The 26,877-nt window shown below is 33.9% G+C and overlaps 1 protein-coding gene and 1 pseudogene across 2 annotated transcripts; one reads left to right on the forward strand and one right to left on the reverse strand.

Moving 5' to 3' along the window:
- Positions 1–6,027: 6,027 nt before the first annotated feature.
- Positions 6,028–22,630, forward strand: LOC110646168 (pentatricopeptide repeat-containing protein At5g25630-like; annotated as a pseudogene).
- Positions 22,631–22,733: 103 nt separating this feature from the next.
- Positions 22,734–25,025, reverse strand: LOC110646167 (rhomboid-like protein 11, chloroplastic). 2 transcript variants are annotated; one of them, XM_021799523.2, is made up of 7 exons: positions 24,746–25,025; positions 24,345–24,469; positions 23,931–24,016; positions 23,764–23,804; positions 23,496–23,662; positions 23,352–23,414; positions 22,734–23,121 (listed from the first exon to the last, which is right to left on the reverse strand). In XM_021799523.2, exons 1-7 carry the CDS (start codon positions 24,972–24,974, stop codon positions 22,864–22,866), a joined length of 969 nt encoding a protein of 322 aa, XP_021655215.2. In that variant the 5' UTR covers positions 24,975–25,025; the 3' UTR covers positions 22,734–22,863. The 2 variants fall into 2 exon arrangements, with proteins under 2 accessions (XP_021655215.2, XP_021655216.2); XM_021799524.2 differs by having other exon boundaries at positions 22,734–23,099; positions 24,746–25,022.
- Positions 25,026–26,877: the final 1,852 nt, after the last annotated feature.

The following is a 26,877-nucleotide window of genomic DNA, read 5'->3' on the forward strand; positions in this document are numbered from 1 at the left end:
AAATCTATGTTAAGTATTCAATAAGAGAAAATTATATTTCTTTTGTCTATGATCAAATCAATGCAATGGAATGAGAATTACCTAGGACTAAAGTTTGTTTAAAGTAATATTTTCATATTTAGTTCTTGAACTTCTGATTTCTTCTGATTTTGTGTTACAAAAAGCCTTACCCCCCCCCCCCCCAAATCTTTGTTTCTTTCATTTTCCATTACACAAGTGCACGAAATCTAATAATTCAGTCTCTAGGGTTCAACCTGGATTTACCGCTTGCTACAAAAAATAGTTTATAATTGGTAATTTTAGTTAATTTAATTTCTAGTGGATTCGACACCTATCACCCCTCTTGGACTATTTTGGGACAACAAATTGGTATCAGAGCTTGTCTCTCTTGCTTAAGGTGTCACAACCTTGGAGTGATCCCTAATGGTTGGTTCATCTAGCAACACTGCCGGTATACCCGCACCACTAGCTGAAGGCTACTCAATTACTAGACCATCACTCTTCAATAGCACTAATTACTCATTTTGGAAAGTGAGAATGAGAAATTTCATACAATCTGTAGATATTGATGTATGGAAAATTATTAAAAATGGTATGCATGTTCCTCAAAAGAATGGTCAAGGAAATACTAAAGTTCCTAAAAATGATGAGAATGATTGGAAGAAAATTTCTGTAAATACTAAAGCTATTAATATTTTGCATTGCTCACTTGACCTTAATGAATACAATCGTGTTTCAGGATGTCAATCTGCTAAGGAAATTTGGGAAAAGCTTGAGGTCACTTATGAAGGAACGGATGTCATCAAGGAGTCCAAAGCAAACCTCCTTATCCAAGATTATGAGCTATTCGAAATGAAGCCAGGAGAATCAATTGCGGATATGAGTACAAGGTTTACCGATCTTGTCAATCTTCTCAAAGCACTTGGTAAAAGATTTGAGGAAGCCAAACTTGTGAAGAAAATTCTTACATCACTTCCAAAATCTTGGGAAGCAAAGACTACAGTTATACAAGATACCAAGGATTTTAAAACATTCACCTATGATGAACTCATTGGATCTCTCATTGCACATGAGATGGTATATAAGAAAGATGAAGTTGAAAATGAGCAAAAGAAGAAGAAAAGCATTGCTCTCAAGTCAAATAAGGATGAAGATAAGAAGAAAGGAGTTGTACTTAAAGTTGACTTAAGTGAAAACTCAAGTGCTTCAAGTGATGATGATGATGAAATGGCTATGCTTGCAAGGAAATTCAAAAGAGCTTTCAAGAACAGAGGAAGTAAATACAAGAAATTCTTGAAAAAGTATACTCCCAAGGATAAACGTTTCAAGGATTCAAAAGAAGAAATTGTATATTATGAGTGTCACAAACCAGGACATATCAAGCCCAAATGTCCATTGCTCAAAAAGAAGAAAGGAAAAGAAGACAGGAGCAAGAAAGCTATGAAAGTAGTATGGAGCAACAGTGAAGAATCTTCAAATGATGAATCAAGTGACAAGGAGATTGCTTACCTTTGTATGATGGCATTTTAAGAGAAAGTCGAAAGTTCACAAAAGGAAGAAGAAAGTGATAATGAGGTAAACTCCCTTGAACCTCCTAATGTTGAGGAACTGAACTTGCATTTGCTAAAGTATATGATGAGTATAGAAACTATAAGAGAAAGTGCACTAAAATGAATTTAGAAATTGAATCATTGAGATCACAAAATATTGCAATGTCCAATGTGTATAAAGAAAATGAATTTTACAAAGGACAAATTGCTTTGTTTAAAGAGCTAGATTTGGAGTTGAAAAACTCAAAAGAAACTTGCGAAAAGCTCATTGAAAAAAAATAAGGTTCTTGAAGCTAAAATAGAATCTTTGACAAATGATTTGGCAAAATTTACAAAAAGAAAAGAAACTCTAGATGTACTTCTTGGAAATCAAAGAATTTCAAATGAAAAATATGGAATTGGTTTTTATGGTTTCATGAACTATGGTAAATACAAGAATCATTTCATTAAAGCATCTACATCCTCCTTGCCTAATGTCACATATTATTATTGTAATAAAAGAGGTCATATGATTAGTTCTTGTGCACTTAGGAAGGGTCTCCTTAAGGTAAAGAAGGTATGGGTGCCAAAAGGAACCTTACCTAAAGTCACTAACCCCCAAGGAGCCAAAGTTGCTTGGGTACCTAAAGCTAAATGATTAAATTTCAGGTTTGTTTCAAAGGGATGAAGGAAAGTGAAAAATGGTATATAGATAGTGGTTGTTCAAAGCACATGACCGGTGAAAAGGACAAGTTTTCAAAAATCACAATGGTAGATGGAGGACATGTGAAATTTGGAGATAAAGGAAAAGGAAAAATAATTGGAAATGGCACAATTGGAACCAAACCTTGCATTGAAGATGTATCACTTGTTGAAGGTTTGAAATACAACTTGCTAAGTGTAAGCCAACTTTGTGATAAAGGTTTTGAGATAAAGTTCACTTCTTCTCTTTATACAATCAATAACTTAGATAATGACACATTGTTCATTGCTAATAGATCTAATAATGTTTACTTGCTTGACATGAATAACTTTGAAACTAATCATGGTACATGTCTAGTATCTTTTGATAATTTTAGTTATTTATGGCATAGAAGATTAGGACATGCAAGTATGCATACACTCTCAAAATTGTCTAAGGAAGAACTTGTTAAAGGTCTTTCAAAGATTAACTATGAAAATGAATTTCAATGTAGGGCATGTGCACTAGGAAAGCATACTAGAGCATCTTTTAAATCTAAAAATATTGTTTCTACCACTAGCCCATTAGAATTACTTCATTTTGATTTGTTTGGACCCGTGTCTCCTGCTAGTCTTGGTGGGAAGACATATGCCTTAGTTATTGTTGATGACTATTCAAGATATACATGGACATTCTTCCTTGCTCACAAAGATGATACTTTTGAGAAATTCTCCTCTTTTAGTAAAATGATTCAAAATAAAAAAGGTTTTTGCATCACATCTATAAGGAGTGTTCATGGAACTGAATTTGAAAATCATTTATTTGAGAAATATTGTGATAAACATGGAATTAACCATAATTTTTCATCTTCTACAACACCACAATAAAATGGGATTGTAGACAGGAAAAATAGGACTTTGCAAGAAATGACTAGAACCATGTTGAATGAAAATAATTTGTCAAAGTATTTTTGGGCTGAAGCTATTAATACTTCTTGCTATGTGTTGAATAGAATTTTGATTAGACCAATTTTGAAAAAGACCCCCTATGAGCTTTGGAAAGGAAGAAAATCAAATATTTCATATTTCAGAGCATTTGGATGTAAGTGCTATATCTTAAATTACAAGAAGGATAACTTAAAGAAATTTAATGTTAAATCCGATGAAGGAATCTTTCTTGGGTATTCAACAAAGAGTAAAGCATATAGGGTGTTTAATAGAAGAACGTTAGTTATTGAGGAAACTATTCATGTTTTGTATGATGAGGCTAACCCTTCTATTAGAAGGAAGATGCTTTTTATGATAATAATGAGCAGATGTTTGGAAAAGATAACGTAAAATCAAGTCAAGAAATGGAACAAATTGATGACAAAAATAAAGAAACTCAAGGAGATACCACAATAGATATCCATAATGCCAAAAATGATCAAATCAATGAAGAAATGCCAAATGTGGAAGAATTACAAGTGAATGAACCCTAACATAAAGTTTTACCTAAAGAATGGAGATTCCATAGAAATCATCCCCAAGAAGACATCATTGATGATCCATCTCAAAGGATGATAACTAAAGCACAATTGAGAAGATATTTTGGTAGTGTTGCTTTTGTTTCACAAATTGAACCTAAATGTTTTGAAGAAGCTCAAAATGATGAAAGTTGGATTCTTGCCATGCAAGAAGAACTCAGTCAATTTGAGAGAAACAAAGTTTGGAATTTGGTGCCTAAACCCAAAAATCATTCAATTATTGGTACTAAATGGGTTTTCAGAAACAAAATGGATGGAAAAGGTAATGTTGTTAGAAACAAAGCTAGACTAGTGGCTCAAGGCTACAACCAAGAGGAAGGTATTGATTTTGATGAAACCTTTGCTCTGGTTGCTAGAATTGAAGCTATTAGAATGTTGTGTGCCTTTGCATGTTACAAAGATTTTATGCTTTATCAAATGGATGTCAAGAGTGCATTTTTAAATGGTTATATTAATGAGGAAGTGTATGTTGCACAACCTCCGGGCTTTAAAAATCATGAGCATCCAAATCATATTTATAAACTTACTAAATCTTTATATGGTTCAAAACAAGCTCTTAGAGCATGGTATGAAAGGCTTAGTAAATTCCTTTTACAAAATGATTTCCAAAAAGGCAAAGTAGACACAACACTTTTTGTTAAGAAACATCATAATGATATGCTCATTGTGCAAATATATGTTGATGATATAATTTTTGGTTCTACTAAAGAATCTTTTTGCAAGAAATTTTCTAAGATTATGCAGAATGAATTTGAGATGAGCATAATAGGGGAGCACACATTCTTCCTTGGACTTCAAATTAAGCAAATGAAAGATGGCATCTTCATAAATCAATCAAAGTACATCAAGGATATGTTGAAGAAATTTAAAATGGAAGATTTGAAGAGCATGGGCACTCCTATGAGTTCAACAATTAAAATGGACAATGATGAAAAAGGTAAAGAAGTAGATACAAGGCTTTATAGAACTATGATTGGCTCTCTTTTGTATCTTACTGCATCTAGACTAGACATACATTTTAGTGTTTGCTTATGTACAAGATTTCAATTATGTCCAAAAGAATCCCATTTAAGTGCAGTTAAAAGAATCTTCAAATACCTCACTGGCACACACTCAATTGGTTTATGGTATCCAAAATGTAAATCATTCAATCTTGTAGGTTATAGTGATTCAGATTTTGCAGGAAGTAGATTGGATAGAAAAAGTACTTTAAGTACCTGTCAATTTCTTGGTTTTGCACTAGTTTCTTGGCACAGTAAGAAACAAACTTCAGTGGCTCTATCTACAGTTAAGGCTGAATATATAGCTGCTGGTAGTTGTGTTGCTCAAATTTTATGGATGAAACAACAATTGGAAGATTTTGGTTTAAAATATAATCTTGTTCCAATTAGGTGTGACAACACAAGTGCCATAAACTTGATCAAAAATCTAGTCCAACATTCAAGAACAAAACATATTGAGATCAGACATCATTTTATTAGAGATCATGTTCAAAATGGAGATATCAAAATTGACTTTGTTACTTCTGAAAATCAACTTGCAGATATTTTTACAAAATCACTCAATGAGGAAACTTTTTGCAAAATTAGAAGGGAAATTAGCATGGTGAACCACTTGCTTGAAATTCAATTCATATAGATTTAATATATCTGCATATTATCTAATGTGTGAGTAATTTGCTATGATATAAATTTGCTAAGAAAACTTTAAAATAACAGTAGCTAACTTATTTTTGTACTCGTGAAATTAGTTTACTAAGTTGTATGCTACTATTGCGTGCCTAAATTAGTTTGCTGTATCGTGTACTGTTCAAATTTTAAGCTCAAAAGTGATTGTGTTTTGAACTTTCTGCATGCCAATCAATGCACTTACCCATTCATATTTTCTTCGCTGTGTCAGAGATATATATATATATATATATATATATATATATATATATATATATATATATATATATATATATACATTTAAAATAAAAATAAAATTCAAATAAAACAAATTAGAAGAGCGAAAGTGCGAGATTCAAGAAAAATCAATCTTACCCACTGCTACACGAAACCTTTACCTATCAATTTTTTTTTCTCTCTCGCCATACCCTAGTCTCTCTCTCCTCTGCATTGATTCATGGTACTACTCTTACCAATTTTTTGTCATTAACACCGACCCATTTTCATCAAAGCACCTATCTCACTCTCTTATCATCACTTAAAACTCTAATCCCTCATTCATTCCTCACTGCGCCAGAACCCATTTTAAATTCCCAATTCTTCATCACCTCTGGTTCACCATCTATGGTTCACACCAAACGAAAAACCCCTGCTGCTGTAGCCTCACCATCCTCTTCTTCATCTAAAGAACTCCCTATTGCCGCATTAAAGAAGAAATTGAAAGAAAAGAGGAAAACACCAATAACTGAGTCTAACAGTGTATCCTCTGACCCATCTAAGGAAGTCGAACCTGCGGTGACGACACCAAAAAAGAAAAAGGGAAGGAAAGTGTGTGGGATTGACATTCAACGCAAAAAGGGTGCTTCAAAATCATCGGGCTCTGTTATTGACAAAGCGCTTCTAGACTATAAGTTCATTAAATGGGATAATTTTGATCAGGTTGATTTTCAATTTAAGGAACTCTTTGAATTTCAAGAATGGATGAATGTTTGTGAATGCACTGATGTTTACTACCCTAGACTAGTCCAAGAATTCTATAAAACTTTAAAAGTGGTTGATGAAGAAGACAGATTTGAGGTTTCTTTGAATGACAGAGCATATGACATTTCTGTTGAATTGATTGCTAAAGTCTTAAAATTGCCGAATGATGGAGATAGAATCTCTGCTCATAGAGATGTTGCTAGAGTTCCAGGTTTTAATTTGACTAAATTTGAAAGTGAAGTTTTTCCTGCCAACACTGCCACTAGTGAAAATTCCACTAGCACTAAAGCCTTTCAGCACATTAAGATTATTCACAGTATGCTGAATTATATATTTTGTCCTAAATCTGGCAGCTATGGATATTTGAGTTACTTGGATATGTGCATCATGTGGCATATTGTTAACAGAGTAAGAATGAATTTGGCATATCTGATTTTCAAGAATATGTGTAAAGCTTATGTGATTGGTAAATTACCCTATGCACACCTCTTAACTGCCTTATTTAGAGAATTGGAGATAAATGTCTCTAAGGAGAGTTCTAGGGCAGATTTAATTGTGCTTAGAGAAATTCATTCTGATACTGATGGAAGAAAGAAACGTTTTGAAAAAGGTGGATCTTCTAAAGCTAAAGTTGATTCAGATTCCCAAAGTGAGATTATGAGTGAGCTTCAAGGGCTAAGAACATTTATTAATGAAAATTCAGTACATCAAATCAGTCTATTGAACTTCTGAGAAAATTTGTGGATATTGTTGATTACAAAGTAAGTCATTTACTTACTCAAAATGAAGAGTTAAAGACAGATTACAGATCTTAAGCAGGCACAGGAAACTGATTTTGCAATCAAAGCTGAGACTGATGTACCTATAGGTGACCCTTCTACTCATGATGATCATGTTTTTTATCATGGTAATGTTGAGTGTGGAGGTACTGGGCTTGGTGAGTCTACTGCTACTGTAGAGCATGAAAGTGAATAGGTTGTAGAACCTGCAGCTGAACCTACTATTGAAATTGAGAGTGAACAAATTGGAGCACCTGTAGTTGAGTCTACACAGAAGAAGGAAGACTCTCTAAAGGATCAGCAGGGGAGTGCTCCACCTAAACCTTCTGCAGCTGAAGCATCTCAGGCTAAGAAGAGCAAGAAAAGAGTTAAGTCTATGGTGTCCAATCCATACCAGACTCTGGTTGCTGCCCTTCAAACCCCATCTGATGAGGATGAGTCACAGGAGCATGAACCTTTGGCTGACCAAGTTTCTTAGCCAACTGCTGCTAAACCCTCTAAGAACAAAATGGTGCCTTCCAAAGCTATTCGAATGAGCAAAAGACTTAATGTTTAGAAAATGATCTTTTTTTTAGTTTACTAATATGTTTACTACTGTTGTTGAATGATTTTTCAGTTTGCTACTGTTTACCTTACTGATTTTCAGTTTGTGCTTACTTTGTTCTTTTTGGATTAATATCTCCTGTTTCCTTTGACAAAAAGGGGGAGAATGGAATGGATGTGTGCTTTTGTTTTGGAAAAATGGATGCGTGCTTATATTTTGAAAATGGAAGTATGCTTATGTTTTAGAAGTGTGTATGCAAACTATTGTGGCTTATGTGTGCAAACTATTAAGTTTAACTTTTTGCATATTGAATCTGTGTTTCTTATAGCATAAATTCAGGGGGAGTTTTGTATAGCTATTAATACTTTTATTTTTTAAACTTGTGTGCATACATTTAGGGGGAGTAATTTCCGCATACTAATATGCTTGGTTATACATAAACTTACGCACACTTTTATTTATTTTTTATTGATGATGTAACACCCCTATGTTTGGTAGTATATTTTACTGTTCCGATGACTAGTGTCTGTCTGGACAGCTAGAATGCCTAGAACTACTCTTAAATAGTAATGAGGAGACATGAAATAATGAAATGCAATAGAGGAAAATACAAGAAAAACAAAGGAAAAATAAGAGCAATGAAATGTAACTAAGTTAAACAAGCCAAAAACCGTAGCGATGGGTGACCGCACCGGGAAGTTGCGGTGTGGACCGTTGACTAGCCCTGGACTGCGGGAAACCTTGGGAAATATTTTTAAGACTTAAATAAACGTCTATTGAGGTATAATTGACATTGAAAATGTCAAAGAAAAATTAATTAATTAGTACAAAGAAAAATGAGAAATCGAGAAACCGGCAAAAATTGGTGTTATCGAAAAATTAGAAACACAACTCGAAGAGGGGCATTTTGGTCATTTGACACCAAGAGTTTCCTTTTGACTTAAATTTTCATTAAAAATAAATAATATTAAACTTTGAAAATGTCATAAAAAAATTAAATTATGGTACATTATATTAATAGTGAAAGAAATGGTGGCAAATTTGAAAAATTGTGAAACTTTGATTATAATATCATTAACTATGGTTATTTCTCCACTAAGGGGATTAGTGGAAATATAATATAGCATATTTTGGGGCAGAAACCACTTCATCTTCAACCTCTTAACAAACAGCCGAATGAACCACCATTAAAGCTCCATAACCAAACCTCACGCAAGCCACATGCACCTCCATTCAAGCCCTCATTTCACCTCAACTTCTTCATTAAAGCTTACCTACACAACTTGGTAAAGAGATTGGCAGCAAGAAGGAAGGGTTTTGATGAGTTTTTAATAAGCTTCAAATTAAGTAAGTGCTCATTTCCTCTCCCTTTCTTCATTAAAGTTTGTGTGGGTGTTATGGTGAGTTGATTTATGGAAGAAATGTTGAGGCTTGATGAATTAGGGTGATGTTCCATTTTTGGCAGCCATGGAAGTTCAAAGTGTTTAGCTTGCTTTTACATGTAATTGATGGGAAATCAAGTTGATTAATGTTATAAGATGTTTTAGCCAATGTATTTTATGTGTATGTGTGAATTAAGCAATTGAAATTAAGGTTTGTCAGGGAAATTCAATACCTAAGTAAACTGTCATTTTTAGGTAGCCTTTAAACCCATGAAATTATGTATGATATCATGAAACTTATTGATAAATTCTGGTAGTGATGATGTAGGGGCAATTTGTATAATGGATGATGGAAGTTATATGTAAATGTTAGGAGTGTTATGTGTATATGTTGTTTAGAATTGGATATTGTGAATTGGAAGTGTAATTGGTGCATTGTAAATTGGTTATATTCTGCCTTAAGTGACTATAATGTAAAGTAATAAATGGTTGTGGTATGATACAAATGCAAAATTAGGTTTAGGAAGTAAAGTATGGTTAGTTGAATGTGTGATTAGTTGATGCCTCAAAAATGTGTTAAGGGCAGTATGTGTTTTAGGCTATAAATGGACTTGTGTGACTCCAATTGGTTTGAGGCCAATTGGACATGAAACTAAGCACAAAATGTGCTAACTTTCATGTTGGAAGCCTACCTAAATTCTATTCAGAAAGTGACATGAAAATTGACTAAATGCGGATTGGTGACATTGCAAACCTGAAAATTGACCATTTGAACAGCAATTAGTGTTTTGGCCATAACTCACTCAAAACAGGTTCACATGATCTAAAATTTATACCGATGGAAAGCTTAGACATAGGGCTACATCTTTTGTAGAGATAAAAAAACCCAGAAATGACCATAAGCAAGTCAAAATGCTTGTACAAGTTTGGGTATAAAAACTGCTAGAATTAGAAGTAACCTAAAAATGACCTAAGTTTGCCATTTTAGTGCAACCCATCCAGCATTGGTAAAATGACCATAACTTGGTCTAGTAAACTCCAAATGACCTAAAATTTGTGGCAAAAGTTCAATAAGACATAGACCTACAAGTTTGTAATTCTAACCAGAACCTAGAAACTAAGGGAATTAGGTCATCCGACTAGGTCAAAACAGCATACCAAAATCCGATAAATTACAATAAAATGCAATACACTTGAAAATGAAATTGGTAACATATACCAACACTAAAGGACTATAAAATGTGATATATTGGTAACATTAAAATTTATTCCCCTAGAGTGCATCAAAGGTCAACATTATAGGTTAACTAATAAAAGCAATAGTATTAAATAAATTTAATTATTGAATCTTATTGTTAGAAACAATTTAACTGAGTACTGAAACACTTTAAATTATGTGTTTCAGTTAGCAAAGACTCAGGGAAGGGGAAAGAACCACTGAGTCAAGGCCAAGAGGCTACTCATCAGAGGTTTGTGCACAACAGTTATTTCTTTTAAATTTTCAATTGAAATGAATTATGACAATTTGTATGTTATTGTTTAAATTGTGAAAAATTGTTTGAATGAAATTTGATGGATACTTAATGCTTGAAAAATATTGCAAATGGTTTGAAACCACAGCTATCATGTATATTTGATTAAATTCCTCGCTAGCTTGTCTAGTGGGACGAATTGGCTTTGAATTCCCTCTCTGGCTGAAGTATTAAGGTGTGTGTCAGTTGAGGACGAATAGGATGAGTACTCATTTAATTGCTAGCTAGTTAAGTTATTCCTCATTAGCCACTGGCTTTTGGGATGAATTGGACTTTGAAAATATGATTAAGCTATGTGTGTGATTTATTGATATTTATTGAGACATTGTGAAATGGAATTTAATTTTTTATGATATTTTCTGTCTTTTGAATTTAACTATGATTTTAAGTATCCACAGTTTACATAATTTATGGTTTATGGTTTTAAATTGCATTTTCTGAATGTTGTGCACCACTGAGATATTGGCTCAGCGATAGCTTTTTCATTGCTATCGCAGGTAGACAGACAGACAGAATAACAGAGTAGGCTGCTTGTACTACACTTTTAGGATTTTACCGGGTATATTGAGTATACCACCTCCTTGTAATTTTTGTTGTAATGTTTGTGCACTACATGTATATATTGTACTTGGTCTTGAGCAGTTGTAAACTAAAGTTATAAATTATTTTGGCCTGTAAAAATATTGTAATATATTTCTCTTATCTCAGCTTTTGGAACTACTGGAAATTGATGTTGAATTGAGTTTGACAAATTTTGAGAAAATTGATTTGTGTTGAGCCATATTGGCATTTGGGATTGAACAAATATATTGGAAGTGATTTTTTACAGGTTTTTGAAGAACTGTTTTATTCAAAATACAAACGGCACTCTGTCAAATTTTTTACAGAAATTACTGATACTTCAGATTTGTTATTTGGTTTCACTTCAGTTAAAAAAAAAAAATTTAACACCTGTCAAAAGTGCTCACCACTGTAAAAAGAAATAAGAAAAGGTTTAAAATCTCTTGTAGTGTATTTAATGAAATATCAATAGACGAAGTTTGGTAATTCATTAGGTATACTACGGGATCATGTTATGCCTTACAGAGGTGTAAGGTGTGACAGATGATTCAATTGAGTTTTGTCATCATCAAAATGGGAGAGATTGTTGACCTCGTGTAGCTCAAAATGAGCATTGATTTTGATGATAACAAAACTCAAATAGAATCTATCTAACTCAATTTTAAGTGATGTGTAGATTCTTTCTCTTATTCATGAAGAATCTTTGAGGTTGCATCAAAGGAGGAAGAGCACTAAAAGGCATCTCAAGATGAATCAAAGTTGAGAAAGAACAAGATTATGAACGCTAAAACTCAAAGTAAATGTATGAAAGTCATAGAGTTAGAAATTGAGTCTTAGGACTTGTGTAAAAAGAATAGATGAAAGTTTTAGTCAAATGGAGCTCAAAATTAATTTTTCTTTCAATTACTTTATAAAATTTTCTCTCATCATGACCTTGGATATTGCTATTGGAATATATATTTTTTTAAGGTCTAAATTAGATTTTTAAAGATTATAATTAGAAATAGGCATCTGGTAAATTAGTTTGCTAACTTGTTTGCTAAAATATTAGTTTGGTAATATGTTTGCTAAAATATTAGTTTGCTAACTAGTTTACAACTGTCACCAAAAATTTTATTAGTTTGTTAAATAATCAGAGTTGCTCAACTTCGTACAAAAAGACAAAATAACGGCTATTTTGACTAGAACAGAGTATATAACATTCCAAAAAGGTTTCAAACAATTTAAAATGATTTGGAACAATAAATACACCTTCTTTACTTCATTTTACACTTGATAAAAGCTTACAATTGCACTCCAATCTTGATTTTTCATTTATTGCTTTCATTCAAGAGCTTTTAAAGTGTTTGGGCTACCATTGGCAAATCAACTCATCTCTTCTTTATAGTTTCATTTGTATTGAGTGAGAGTGAGTGTCAAAACATTAAATTGCATTTAAGAGAGGTTGTACAAGCACCTATTGAAGCTTGAGAGTGTGAGTGCTTAAGATAGCATTTGTCAAGGGTTCAAGCTATAATGGTCGGGGGCTCCAACGACTAGAGGAATTGTCTGCTTTGGCCATAAGCCTCACGGTTTTGTCCCATTGGTGAAATGGAGAACTTCCTAAGAGGTCACCCATCCTAGGATTTCTCTCAAGCGACCACACTTAACCCTGGAGTTCTTCCAACTCTCTAGGCCATTTCACCAAAAGGCACCTCTAGTGATTAGTTCTCCCATTTTCTATATCATTACTTTTTGAACCCAAGACCATCTCTGTGCTTTGCCGATGTGGGATTTGCCTAAGGGACCTTTCTCCCCCCCCCCCCCCCCTTTCGGGACTCAGTGTCCTCACTGAGGTTTACCCCACCATCGCCCAAGAGGACACGCGAGCGACTCTGATATCAATTATATTTAAGAGAGGTTGTACAAGCACCTATTGAAGCTTGAGAGTGTGAGTGCTTAAGATAGCATTTGTCAAGGGTTCAAGCTGTAATGGTCGGGGGCTCCAACGACTAGAGGAATTGTCCACTTTGGCCATAAGCCTCACGATTTTGTCCCATTGGTGAAATGGAGAACTTCCTAGGAGGTCACCCATCCTAGGATTTCTCTCAAGCGACCACGCTTAACCCTGGAGTTCTTCCAACTCTCCAGGCCATTTCACCAAAAGGCACCTCTAGTGATTAGTTCTCCCACTTTCTATATCATTACTTTTTGAACCCAAGACCATCTCTGTGCTTTGCCGCTGTGGGATTTTCCTAAGGGACCTTTCTCCCCCCCCCCCCCTTTCGGGACTCAGCGTCCTCGCTGAGGTTTACCCCACCATCGCCCAAGAGGACACGCGAGCGACTCTGATATCAATTGTAATGGGCAGGGGCTCCAATGACTAGAGGAATTGTTCGTTTTGGCCATAAGCCTCACAGTTTTGTACCATTGATGGAATAGAGAACTTCCCAGGAGGTCACCCATCCTAGGATTTCTCTCAAGCGAGCACGCTTAACCCTGGAGTTCTTCCAACTCTCCAGGCCATTCCACCAAAAGGCGCCTCTAGTTATTAGTTCCCCCATTTTCTATATCATTACTTTTTGAATCCAAGACCATCCCCGTGCTTTGCCGATGTGGGATTTGCCTAAGGGACCTTTCTTCCCAAATCTTCAATTTTCTTCTAATCTCTTGTTTCCCCTTACTTTTAATCTCTAAATCAAAGATTAATTTGATACTCTCTACCAATTAGATGAAAAATCCATGGAGGAAAAGCAAGGAATTGAGTTTTGAGAATGGATATCAATGGAGAAAGAAGGAAGAAGAAGAAAGAAAGAAAGAGAGAAGGAGAGAGAGTGGGTGGTAACTAAATGGGAAAGAAAGGGAAGAAATGGCTTTTTAATTCATCTTATCTTTTATATATATTTATTCCCAATATTAGTTTATTTCAATTAAAAATTTTAATTGTGTCAAAAATGTCATAAAACTTACAATTTTATTTCCTTTCTTTTCTTTTTATATTTACACTAAATTTTCCTCAATATTTCTTCATAATATCCATATAAAGGTGGCAACACCCAAATTTCTTAAATGTAAGAGAAAAACTATATTTCAGTCAAAGTAAACTTGTTCAAAATAAACTCATTCAATTTAACACATTCCAAGCAATTTACTAGTTTAAAAATGAAGAAAAGGTTAGTTGTGCACAAACCTTCAATAATTCTCCTTTCGTGTTACATACTTCTCCTTGTCCGTTTCAACTTCTTTTTCTACTGAAAATACACAAATAAAATACCTCAATACCAATCTCAATTGCTGCCAAGAACTCATTACATGTATGTCTAATGCATCCCAAGTTAGCTTTGCAAATTTTAGAATATTTTGGTTTTGGGACAGCTTGGCGCCCCAATTTTTACCTAGTTTCGATCATAATTTGGTGAGGTGTTCTTCATGAAAATTGTTCATTTAGGTCTTAACTTTATTTTCCTTTTTGAATCGCCTAATTCGGAGCTGTGTAGCTCAAGTTATGACCAAAACATGGTTACTATTAAATGTGAATTGAGGTTGGTTAGAGGGAATAATTGAAGAAATGAAAAAATTGAACTTAGGGCAGAATTTAAAGGTCCCTTAGGCAAATCCCACATCGACAAAGCACAAAGATGGTCTTGGGTTCAAAGAGTAATGATATAAAAAATGGGGGAACTAATCACTAGAGGCGCCTTTTGGTGGAATGGCCTGGAGAGTTGGAAGAACTCCAGGGTTAAGCGTGCTCGCTTGAGAGAAATCCTAGGATAGGTGACCTCCTGGGAAGTTCTCCATTCCACAAATGGGACAAAACCGTGAGGCTTATGGCCAAAGCGGACAATTCCTCTAGTCGTTGAAGCCCTCGACCGTTACACAAGCGACCTTGGTAAAAGCTTGGTGTTGAAAAAGTTGTAAAGGGCTTTTGGTCTCTTGCCTTTAAAAGAGCAAATAGTGGAGAGAAGACTCAAAGAAGGTTCTTTGAGAGAGTGGATGTAGGCTAGTTAAGCCGAACCACTATAAAAATCATTGTGTTTGATTTCTCTAACCTTAATCTCATTATTTTTGTGTAATTTAATTTCTATGCATTATATTGAATGTTGATTGAATAGATTGAGTTGATATACTTAAAGATATATTGAGTAGGCTGAGAAATTAGTTGAATATTTTGTGATGCATGTTATGTCAAAAATTGCTATAAATATCGATTGAAGCTTGAATTGCAATTTAGGGACACATTATTGAAACACATATCACTTTCACTATATATAAAGGAGCAACTAGTTGAACAAAGTCATAATTTTTTATTAGACTATAAGCAAGGGCTGAAAAATTGTTTAAGTCCAATTCACCTACCTCTTGGACTATTTTGGAACAACAGTATCCAATTTCTAAAATCAAATTTGCAATTGGATATAAAAGCGAAAACATTTCTAGTAATTTGCAATTATAGCTAAACCTTCTAATTTTAGATAAAATTAATCATAACCTTTGAGATTAGGTGCAATTATCGCCAAAGCCTAAAATTAATTTGGAGAAATTTAAATTTTGTCTATCAAAATTATAATTATGATAACCAAATATACTAAACTTACAACTAAGGTAACCAAACGCCCTAGAAAGATTTTGTAAGTGATTGATTGTTTTAAAAATTATTACCACATCAATCAAAAGAATAGTATCAACTCATTTAAAACATATAAAAATGGATTTCTATAGATTTAGGTAATAAAATTTAAAGTTTAGGGCAATTGGTTACTATAGCTGCAAGTTTAGTAAATAAAATTTAAATTTTTCTAAATTAATTTTGAGCTTTAGCTATAATTCTCAAAGGTTTAGATTTTACAATCCAAAATTAGAATGTTTGGATATAATTACAAATTATCACAAACGTTTGGCTTTTGTATTCGATTGCAAGTTTAATTTTAGAAATTGGATACAATTACACCCAATTTTAAATGTTAGGATACCAAAACAAAAATTAAAACATTAGGATAAAATTGTAAATTGAAGAAAAAGTTTAGTGTTTTTTGTCCAATTAACCTTAAAATTAATTTCTTCTTTAGCCTTGTTGATTTCTCCCATTTATCTTCCATGGAAATTCGGAAAACACAAGAATAGAACTTATAATCATGTTCATCTTGAATTGGTAAACTCAATTCATCCCCATTGTTCCAAAAAAATTGGAATGACCATCAAGGTTTTATTGTGACAACAACAGTTTTCCATATATTAGGAAGGCAATTAAATAACACCACATTCTATTCCTTAAACTTTAGCAACACGAATCTCATCCTTCTTAGTTATATGTTGAAGGCCATCATAGAAATTGTGCTCTTCCTTCACAGCACTTAAATGCTTAAAAGATTCTAAATTTTTTTTCAAAATTCTTTTCATCAACATCTTTAATCCTAGAATTAATAATATCACCAATAATAATATCAACCTTTTCCTCTTCTCTATCACCAACAATATCAACCTCTTCCTTCTCTCAATCATCACGAAGAAATGTTGAATCATCAAGAATGTCAATTTCCTCCTTAACATCAAAATCCCCTGTCTCCTTTTTGTGAATTAGCAATCCCATTTCACCACCATTATTCCAAGAATTCTCAGTTTCTTGAATTTAAACATTCAATTCTAATTCAAAACCTTGGAATTTTGTTTCTTCCTGAATTGAGTTCTCAGAATTGTCCCTTTTCTTTTACCATCTTTTGATCATTCAAGCATACCTAGAGTAATATTTTATAGTTCCATGGTCTGATGGTAGAAGGGTAGAAATTTAAGGCAGTTAAGGACAAAGAATCAAAAAGGAAGAATGAAGAATTATAGTAAAAACTCCTAACAAAGCTTTAGAGCTAATAACTGGTACTTATACAGAAACCAAAAGAAATTGAAGGGATGAAATAGAAGAGAATGAGTTGCAAGAAGGAGAAAGAACAAAAGAAAAGAAAGGATTGAAGAAAGATTAAGAATAGAGAAGAATTTCAAGAAAAGCATGGAAGAATTTCAAGGAAACAAAAATTAAGGAAGGAAGAGTGGTTTCTAGAATTAAACAAAGAAACCCTAATTTCAAGGTTCTTGGGAAAGGAGAAAATAGAAAATGAAGAAAGAAATATAAAGAGAGAAATATGGATTTCATTACAGAGCTTTGATGTGGAATTTGAAAAGGAACAAAACGAATAGAAAGAGAAGAGAAGGAAAAGATAGAGGAAAGAAAAGGAAGAAATTTCAAGAAAGAAGAAAAAAAAAATAAGATGGAAGAAAGGAAATAAATCTCAGAGAAGAAGAAAGAAGAATTTAAATTGAAAGAAGAGAGAGAGAGAATAGCATAAAGAAACTTGATTTTGGCATGGGTATGACTTAGATGAGTAATTCTTCAACTCAAACCCACTTGGAAACAAGCTTTGGTACCATTAGCATGTGATCAAGTTTTTAATCATAGCAAGAGAGAGAGAGAGAGAGAGAGAGAGAGAGAGAGAAATTAAGGAAATAAAGAAAAGGAGGAACAAAAGTAGTGAGAAAAGAGGTAGTTTGTATTGATATTAGTTCTAGAATATCCCTACATCAAGCATTTTAGTTGTATTTATATAATCCATTCTACTATTACAACCCATGCTGTTATAGTTAATTCAAACTACCCACCCCTGCCACTTGCTAACTACTATAACTACTCCAATATGTAATAGGTTCTCCTTGTTTGTAGCAAGATTCCACTTGCTAACTACTATAACTACTCCAATATGTAATAGGTTCTCCTTGTTTGTAGCAAGATTCGTAGAAAATTTGTCTTGTGTTAGGTAATTTGCTTGTTGACTAGTGAAGAGCATCATATGATATTCCTATAAAAGGGAGTATCTATAAGAGAGGAAGAGATTGTGACAAAAATAAAGAAGAAAAGAAAAAAAAAAAAAAGTCTATTTTTTGTTTATATTTTTCATTATTTGATTAATGAAATTTGAGTTTTTCTCTATTCTCCAACTTTTCTCTTTTGTTATGTTAAGTTTAGAGTATCAAAGCCCAAGTGGTCTTTGAAGGACCTCTTTCAAAATCATGCATGGCTTTTTTGTTCAGGATGAAGCATGGCTTCATCAAGTAGTGTTTTTCCCTCCATTTTCAACTATCTTCAAAGGTGAGAAGCTTTGAGTTATGGCATGAGAAGATGAAACCAACCTCTTTAGCTTATGAGCATTGGAAGATTGTTGAAAAGAGTTAAATAATCTTGAAGGGACTTACAAGTCTATTCATCAACAACTAAATCTTAATCCCAAACTAGTTAGGGTCGACAATATGGACTCTTTTATGTTCAATTCTATTTGAAACTAATTCCAAATCAATATCTAAAAATTGTAAATGTTTTGATACTACTTCCAACCATGTAATTTCCCTTCTCACTTCTTTCACCACTAACTTATTACACTTCCATATTGGCGCATTCGAAACTTTATGTTAGACATTACCAAATTATTATGCAATAGGAACTCTAGCTGCAGGATCTCAAGTGACAAAAAGAATAGAAGTAGAACAGAGAAAGAAATAGAGTTTTAGGAAGAATAGAATAGAGTGAATGAGAGAGAAATTAAATAGATTCTTGATATTTTTTAGAATGCCCTCTTTAGTCACAATAGCTGTTATATATATAGTTACCGGCCCTTCCAATAATTGTTTCCTCCAAATACAACTTCCCTAACAACTTTTAGTTCTTCAAATAACTAACACAAACCACACTAACTATTTTATTACTAGCACATGCAATCACAACCCCTTATTCACCTTATTAGTCATAACACAACCCATCTTAATCAACCCTCTTTTATCCCATTGTGTGCTATATGCAATCTCTAGCAAATGTGGTCATTCTTAATCTTATCGTTATTGTAATACTAGCTATCCATCTTAACATTTGCATTTCTATCACACTCATCTTGTTAATGCATTATTAGGGATGACAACGGATAGGATATTAGCGAAAATAACCCTATTTAAATCCGAACTCAATTAATATTCATACTATCTGAATCCATCCCAAACCCAATTAAAATTTATCCTTAACTGCTCGAGTCCGTTTCAAATCCAATTATTATTACCCGAAAAATACCTAAATCCATTTAATTTTATATATTTTAATTAATATTCTACATTAAAAATATTTTTCTTTATAATTTATATTTTAAAATTTAATAATTGTATAAATTATTTAAATTCTATTTATTTAAAAAATATATATATATATATTATTAAAAATATATATTTTTATATTTAATTGATTATTTATATAAACAAATCAGATAATGAGACTCACCATGCAAAAGTGGAACTCGACCATTACCCATTATCTGGACCCCTCCCAAATCGGATACCATAAATGCCCGATCAGTTGCCAAACATTTACCCCTATACAACATAGCTAACTTGATCATAACAATGCCGAGCAGTGAAGATGGTGCCTCAAACTCTTAGAAGCGGGTGAACTCACCCAGACATATCTAGCCGCCAAGCATAGCAGGTGAGGCTAATCGAGGGCACCAAATTACAAGCAGGGGCATTTTTTTTTAACCCCTTTCATCGCATCGCAAGAGGAGTTATGCAGACCTGAAGAAGAAGTGCTATGCGCCCCTGCTTTTAATTTGGTTTTAATCTCACGCTGACCAGAGATGATACCTAATATCCTAAGGTTTTTTAATAATTGAAAATTGAAGTTGGATACATTATTGATTTGAGTCATTGCACGTGGCCCAAATTGTCCCACTGATCAATAGTTTTGTATGAGCTATTAATGATAAATTTTGAAATAGTCTGTATTGGTTCAATTTTTTTCCTTATTTTCTCAGGAGAATAATCCAGATTATAATAATCAATTGCCTCCAACTTTAAAGTCTACAGAGTACAAAATACAGGCAGTTGCATGTTCTGCATGACCAAAGATGGTTGCAGAACTGGGAGATTATGGACAAAACTAATGAACATTCTGATAGAGAAAAGAAAGCCCCAGGAAGCAGAATCCGTTTTTGATAGTTTAATTGAAGGAGGTCACAAACCATCTTTAACACACAATAATATTGGCTGCCTTGAACATGCAGAAGCGTTTCAACTCCGTACTCATCTCACATGTGGAAGAAAATGGAATGAAGCTTGATTCAATATTTTTTTTAATGCCGTTATAAATGCTTTTTCTGAATCTGGGAGCATGGAGGAAGACATGGAAAACTTTTGGAAGATGAAAGAGAATGGAATGAAACCCACCACTAGCAGTCTCGCATTATAACACTTCAATCAAGTGGTACAGCATTTCTGGTAAACCTGAAGGATCTCTGAAACTGCTAGAACTTAAGTCCCTAAGGGGAAATGTGACACCCAATCTCAGCACTTACAATGTTCTTGTCAGTGTAGTGTAACAAGAAGAACATTGCAGAGGCATGGAATGTGGTGCATAAGATGATAGCTTCCAGGATGCAACCTGACGTAGTTACTTACAACACAATAGCAACAGCTTATAATCAGAAAGGAGAGACAAATCTGGCTGAAGAGATGATAATGGGTTGCAGCCCAATGATCGAACTTGCGGCATGATTGTAAGTGGATACTATAAATAAGGAAGAACAAAGGAGGTATTGAGATTTGTGTACAGGATGAAGGAACTTGGGGGTGCATCCTAATCGAGTTGTTCTTAATTCACCAATCAAAGGCTTTGTAGACATTATGGATAGAGATGAGGTTGACGAGGTGAGCGCTGAACCTTGCTTAATATTCAGTTTTCATATTCTTCTTTGTGCGATAGTGTTTACCGATTACATTTAAAGACAATAATTGGTAACTGTTATGACTGTTTTCTAATTACAATTTGAGCTTTTAAATTTTTACCTGTGTCAAGGTGTTCAATGCCATCATTTGTCCACGAATATACTATTTGCTGTTCATCAAAAAGTTACTAGTTATATAGATTATGCATAATACTGTGAGAAATTATTATTATTATCATTATTATTATTTGAGCAGTGATCTTTTAACTTTTTTCTTGTGAAATCATAAAAAGCATTCATTTGCAAAGAAAAGTAAGGGAGCAAGAGATTACCTAATGGAACTCAAAAATGGTCTCAAACACAGGATAGCAAAAGAACAATATTTGATCTTTGCCTAGACAATTTATTTCTTCTGAGAAGGCAATGATGCTATATTATCATTTCAGGTTCTCAAGCTGATGGGAGAATACAACGTCACACCAGATGTTATAACATTTCAGTACGATAATGAACGCATGAAGCACAGCAGGATTTATGGAGAAGAGCAGGGAAATCTTTGAGGATACGGCGAAGGCTGGCATGGAACCTGATGCACATGCGTACAACATCCTTGCTGAAGGTTAGGTACGTGCCAAGAACCTGAGAAAGCTGAAGAACTCATGACAACCATGATTAAATCAGGATTCCAACCAAATGTTGTTGTTTTCACAACTGAAATCAGTAGATGGTGCAGTGCGGGCAGATTGGAATATGCAATTATTGTCTTTGCCAAGATGCGTGAATATGGAATTTCTGCTAATTTGAAAAACTTTTGAGACATTAATTTGTGGATTTACCCTTTACTTGGACTGAGAGAAATTGAGAGAACGGAAAAAGAAAAAAGAAATGTAATTTCTTTGGATGACAAACAGAAGTGGATACTATTTATATTAATGAAAAGAAATTAATATTCAAAATAAAGAGAAATAAAGAGAATTAAATATTATTTATATTAAAATTATTTATGTACCCCTAACATCATATAATAACAAAATCACAAACTCATGGCAATTAAGTAATTCTATTAGAAGAAAAATTCTATTAGAAAATAAATTCTATTTTTCTTCTATTTTAATAAAAAGAAATTTAATTTCTTCTTTTTTTTTTTTTTCTCTTTCATTTTTTTTTTTTTAATTTATCGCCATTTCTCCTAGACAATTAAGCATCCAAACAAAGGGTTAGTAAAGCCAAGCAGCCATGGAATTCAGAAGAAATCCTCCAGATTATGAGAGCGTTGAAGGTTGAGCATGAGAGATCGACCATACTGTTAGTTGCAGAAGCCCGGCGTGCCATTGCACTGACAAAAGAGGCAAACAGAGTGCTTGGCACAGTAAAAAGAAAGGAAATGACCAGTCAAAAAGATACAGCTGAAGAAGAAATGCTGGTTGGAAGCCTAGAGAAACCTATGCAAAGCAAAACACAAGTGTCTCTATATTCCAATCTCTTACAGATACCGAACACAGTTACTAGCGATCAGAAAGGGTCTACTGCAACCCTTAAGAATGGTAACATGATCCTGCGAGATGCTGACTTCTCAATAGAATACCCTTGGCTTGCTACGAACTCCATGTCTTCTCATTCTTGTAAATTTGGTGCTAGGTTACCAATTATGTGGCATAAGCAGTCTCCACGGCAGCATAGCGTGCATGATCAGCTCACACAGTCATGTACAGCGGTGTTCATGAACTGAAAGGGCTTTTTTTTTTTTTTCCTAATTTTGTACCCATATTGACATTTCCCATCCAAAATAAAATTGCCACCAGATTTGCTGTATATAGTAAAGGGAGTTGATATGATTTCTGAGTTGTTGCCTTTCCATGCTCACTGTAAATTTCTTATTTTGTATCACCAGCAAAATATCCATACATCTCCCACAAATCTAAATTATCATCAGAAAGGAATTATATAATAGAATTCTTCTATTTATGAACATTTGTGAGACACACCAAATTCAAAGTCTCTTATCGAATTTTGCCTGATTTGCCATGCAATTTTGATGTTTCGTGGTCTGGAGCAGAGGGAATTCTGCTGACAAGCCACACCAGAACCACACCAATAAGAGCACCAGATAGATGTGCAATATGATTGACACTCTGCATAGGGTAGCCTCCACGTAAAGTGCCTGACAATGCCGCTGAAGCTTGGGCTGCCTCCATTACCTGTAACGCCCAAAATGAGTACCTAGGAACATAGACCTGGTTTCAAAGGTTCAACTTCATGCCTTCTCAAAGGAGCTACCAACACATGAAATAAAACTCAGATAGGATGATGTTATGTTACTTCTCATTTCTATCTTTTGTGGGAAGAACAATTTTCAGCATACACCTGACAACTCTAAGGAACTTGCTTTTTTCTTATTATTTGGAATTCCCATGGAAATTCTATTTTCTAAAGGTATTGTAAGTGCTCACCTTTTCTATAACAAACTGGCCCAATATAAGCACTTCAAGGATCTTTCTCCAGTCCCATGTTATCTATAATAAAGAAAAGGAGGTTAAAAAGTTCACGCATATTAGTTTCATACATACATTTGTGCATTTCAAAACATCAGATACCTTTACAAGGACACTAATTGCAAATAATCCGAAGACAGCACCAGAAGCTCCTACAGAAACTGCATTTCTTGGTAAGACTAACCATGAAACAAGGTTTGCTCCAACACCTGTGAGAATATAAGAAAGCCACAATGCAAAATTTCCCTCCTCTTCTTCAACAAGTTTCCCTGTCGGTGAATAATAGTGCAATTAATCTTCATTTAAATAATTCAGACAGCATCCTTGTCAATAGACATACTCTAATAAAAAAAAGAATAATGATCCTCACCAAAAATGTACAAGAAAAAAAGGTTGCTTGAAAGATGTTCCCTGAAGCAAATACAAGCTAAGATTAGGAAAGCAATGGGCGACTACATTCATACACGATTTACATAAAGTTTCAGAATTATTTGAAGTTTGACATATACATAACCTTAGACAACAAGAAGACCTCACCAGCTAGCGTGGCAGAATGTTGCTGTGACAAACTGGTACCAAGCAGGCCAATTGTGATACAAGTACAGAGATTTGATGCCACGGACCTTTGCAAAAATTCAAAACAGACACTCTATTATTGACTTGTGCTTATGGAGGCCCTAACATAAGTGGAAATTCCCATATAGCTGAAAAAAATTCAGCCTCAAAACAACTTCCAAGTCTCTACATGTATCTCAAATCAGCATATCAAAATGCAGACATGAAATTACAAATTTAAAGGAACTACTCCTTAATTCATGTGATTTTAATGTATTGTCTGGATTCTCTTATTGCAACTAAAATTTCCATATATGATGGATCAGGTGTTAAAAACAAATTATCAATTCAGTCATCAAATTGTTCAATAGCATGAAAGCAAGATAGTTTAAGCACCTGAAAAAAGTGATCTGCAACATATATTCCAAGATTGAGAAGTATAATCCAGAAGACGCCATTTGCACGTTTCTCTGGTTTTCTTCTCTCTTCTGGCTTGTCAAGTTCGAGCTGTCGAATCATATCTAGTATAGAAATAACACACAGCTGCTTAAACATCACCTTGCTCTAGACACAGAATTCAATTCATCAAGCTTCAATTGCATAATGAAAGGAACAACACATTTTTAAAATTAACTCCCACACCAGATGTTTGTAAAAATTCCCAAAAGAAAAAATCCTCACTCTCTCTTCTCAAGTCAAAAGACCCAAGAGCTTCTCGTTAATCCAAATGGAAAAAGCAACCCGATGATTGTTTTCAGGTAGCTAAATAAGCTTATAAGAGCAAAGCAAGAATTCACCTGAGCCATTCATCTTGCACACAAAGCGAGATCGGACAACAGGGAAAGAAGGAAGGAAACAAGGAGAATTCGCGGGGGCGATGATCAGTTTTGGATAAGCGGAGAGATGAGGAGAAACGGTGAGAGAGTTTGAGAAAGAGCTATAAGAAGCCATGGGCATAAAAGTGCAGGAAAAACAAGGTTTCATCGTCGAAAGTTGGTGCAACCGAAGCCGAAACAGCCCCATCATTTCCAGTATCAGCCCCTTTTGGAGGGAAAGACGATATGTTTTGTTAAAGAGGCGAATATTGGGCAACTGACACTGATGAGGCCTGGTGTGTATAGATTTTTGGGCTCTAATGGCAGTTTTTGACTAGGCCCAATAAACTTGCTGGGCCTGGATGGACAGTTGGGAAGATGGTTGTGGTTGGCCTGAATAATAGAAATGTAAACGAACTAAACCGAGCCTGAATTCATTAAAGTTCGGCTGGACTCCTTAGAATTTTCTCAAGCTTGAGCTTAATATTAATTAGCCACTAAGCCGAGAGCTCATGAATCTATTAATAAGCAAACTAGTGATGCTTATCGAGCCAATATCAATAAACTCAAATTCGAGTTATTTATTAAATAAATTTAAAATTAAACTCGAGTCAAACTCATTCAAATTATTTTATTAAATCAAGCATCGAATAATGCTCACCAGCCGAATGACAAATCCACTGCAAAAAAAGAGAAATTAATAGATCTTTTTTTTAAATACTTTATATATTTATATATTTACTTAAATTTACTCCTTATTCATTTAAATATTGAACCTTTTTTTTTTGGTGGAGAATGTATTTTTATTGATAAAAAATTAATTGACCCATATACATTGAGTAAATTATTATGTGTTTATAGTGTAAATTCATCTTTATCCACAAAAGATATGGATCTTATATTGATAAATTTAAAACTAAATTGCTTTTTATATGGATATTAAGTGCATTATTTTTTAATGCATAAAATATATTATATAATTTGCTTGTACATTGACCCCAAAAAAAATTTTTTTCTAGATCTATCACTGCACACGTTTTTTAGTTCATATTAAACAAAAGTTATGAATTTTACTCCTATTAGCCTTCGCAGTTATAAAAATGGTGGAAACATGAGCTAAAGTCATGAGAGTGGACCTCTTATGGTTTCCCAAACTAGGATTTTTATGATCATCGTATTCCTATCTGAATCTAACTTTCTTTATTGAAATAGGTAATTTTTTTTTTTTTAATGAAAGATAGAGATAGATTTCATTGAAAAAGTAGGAGATATCACAATTATGGATATGAAAAATCAAATAGAAAAAGTTAAGGCCTATCAAAACATGAACATTAAGGCCTGTTAAACAACAAATGCTCCAATCAAAATCCCCAATTGAAAAAGAAAATCCAAAATAAAGAACCCTGAGACTTGGTGGAATGGACCCACAGAGACTTGCTCAGCCTCTGTAAACGCTAAAACAGAGACGGCATGGGATTATATCACAAAAAAAAGTCCACACAAAGGGAGCCATATCGCCTAAAAACAATAGCAACCAGAAAAAAAAAAAAAAAAAAAAAAAAAAAAAAAAAAAAACACCATCAAGAAGGATCCTCTGCAAAGCACACAAACACCCATACATCTCTTTGTAGTCAAAAGAGGAAAACGATTTCTGAGGCTCAACCAGAACAAGGCATTCTTCACAACCATGAAGGGATTGGACATTTATAAGGCATTGGTTATGTCGTCGAATAAGCTTGATCCTTCATCTAGTGTTGTCACACCTAATTGGAACAAGATTATATTTTAAACCAAAATCTTCCAATTGTTGTTTCATCCATAAGATTTGAGCAACACAACTACTAGCAGCTATATATTCTGCCTCAGCTGTAGATAAAGCTACTAAAGTTTGTTTCTTACTGTGCCAAGAAACTAGTGCAAGACCAAGAAATTGACAAGTACCTGAAGTACTTTTTCTATCCAGTCTACTTCTAGCAAAATCAGAATCACTATAACCAACAAGATTAAATGATTCACATTTTGGATACCATAAACCAATTGAGTATGTGCCAATGAGATATCTAAAGATCCTTTTAACTGCACTTAAATGGGATTCTTTTGGACATGATTGAAAT

The sequence above is a fragment of the Hevea brasiliensis genome, chromosome 4 (assembly GCF_030052815.1).
Source record: "Hevea brasiliensis isolate MT/VB/25A 57/8 chromosome 4, ASM3005281v1, whole genome shotgun sequence".
Classification (NCBI taxonomy): domain Eukaryota; kingdom Viridiplantae; phylum Streptophyta; class Magnoliopsida; order Malpighiales; family Euphorbiaceae; genus Hevea; species Hevea brasiliensis.

Coding starts and splice junctions, on each gene's coding strand:
- LOC110646167 (XM_021799523.2), bottom strand. CDS start 24,974: ATGATGGGGCTGTTTCGGCTTCGGTTGCACCAACTTTCGACGATGAAA. Junction 24,470..24,745: donor GTGCAAGATGAATGGCTCAG/GTGAATTCTTGC, acceptor TTTCTATACTAG/ATATGATTCGACAGCTCGAA. Junction 23,805..23,930: donor ACATTCTGCCACGCTAGCTG/GTGAGGTCTTCT, acceptor TATTTGCTTCAG/GGAACATCTTTCAAGCAACC.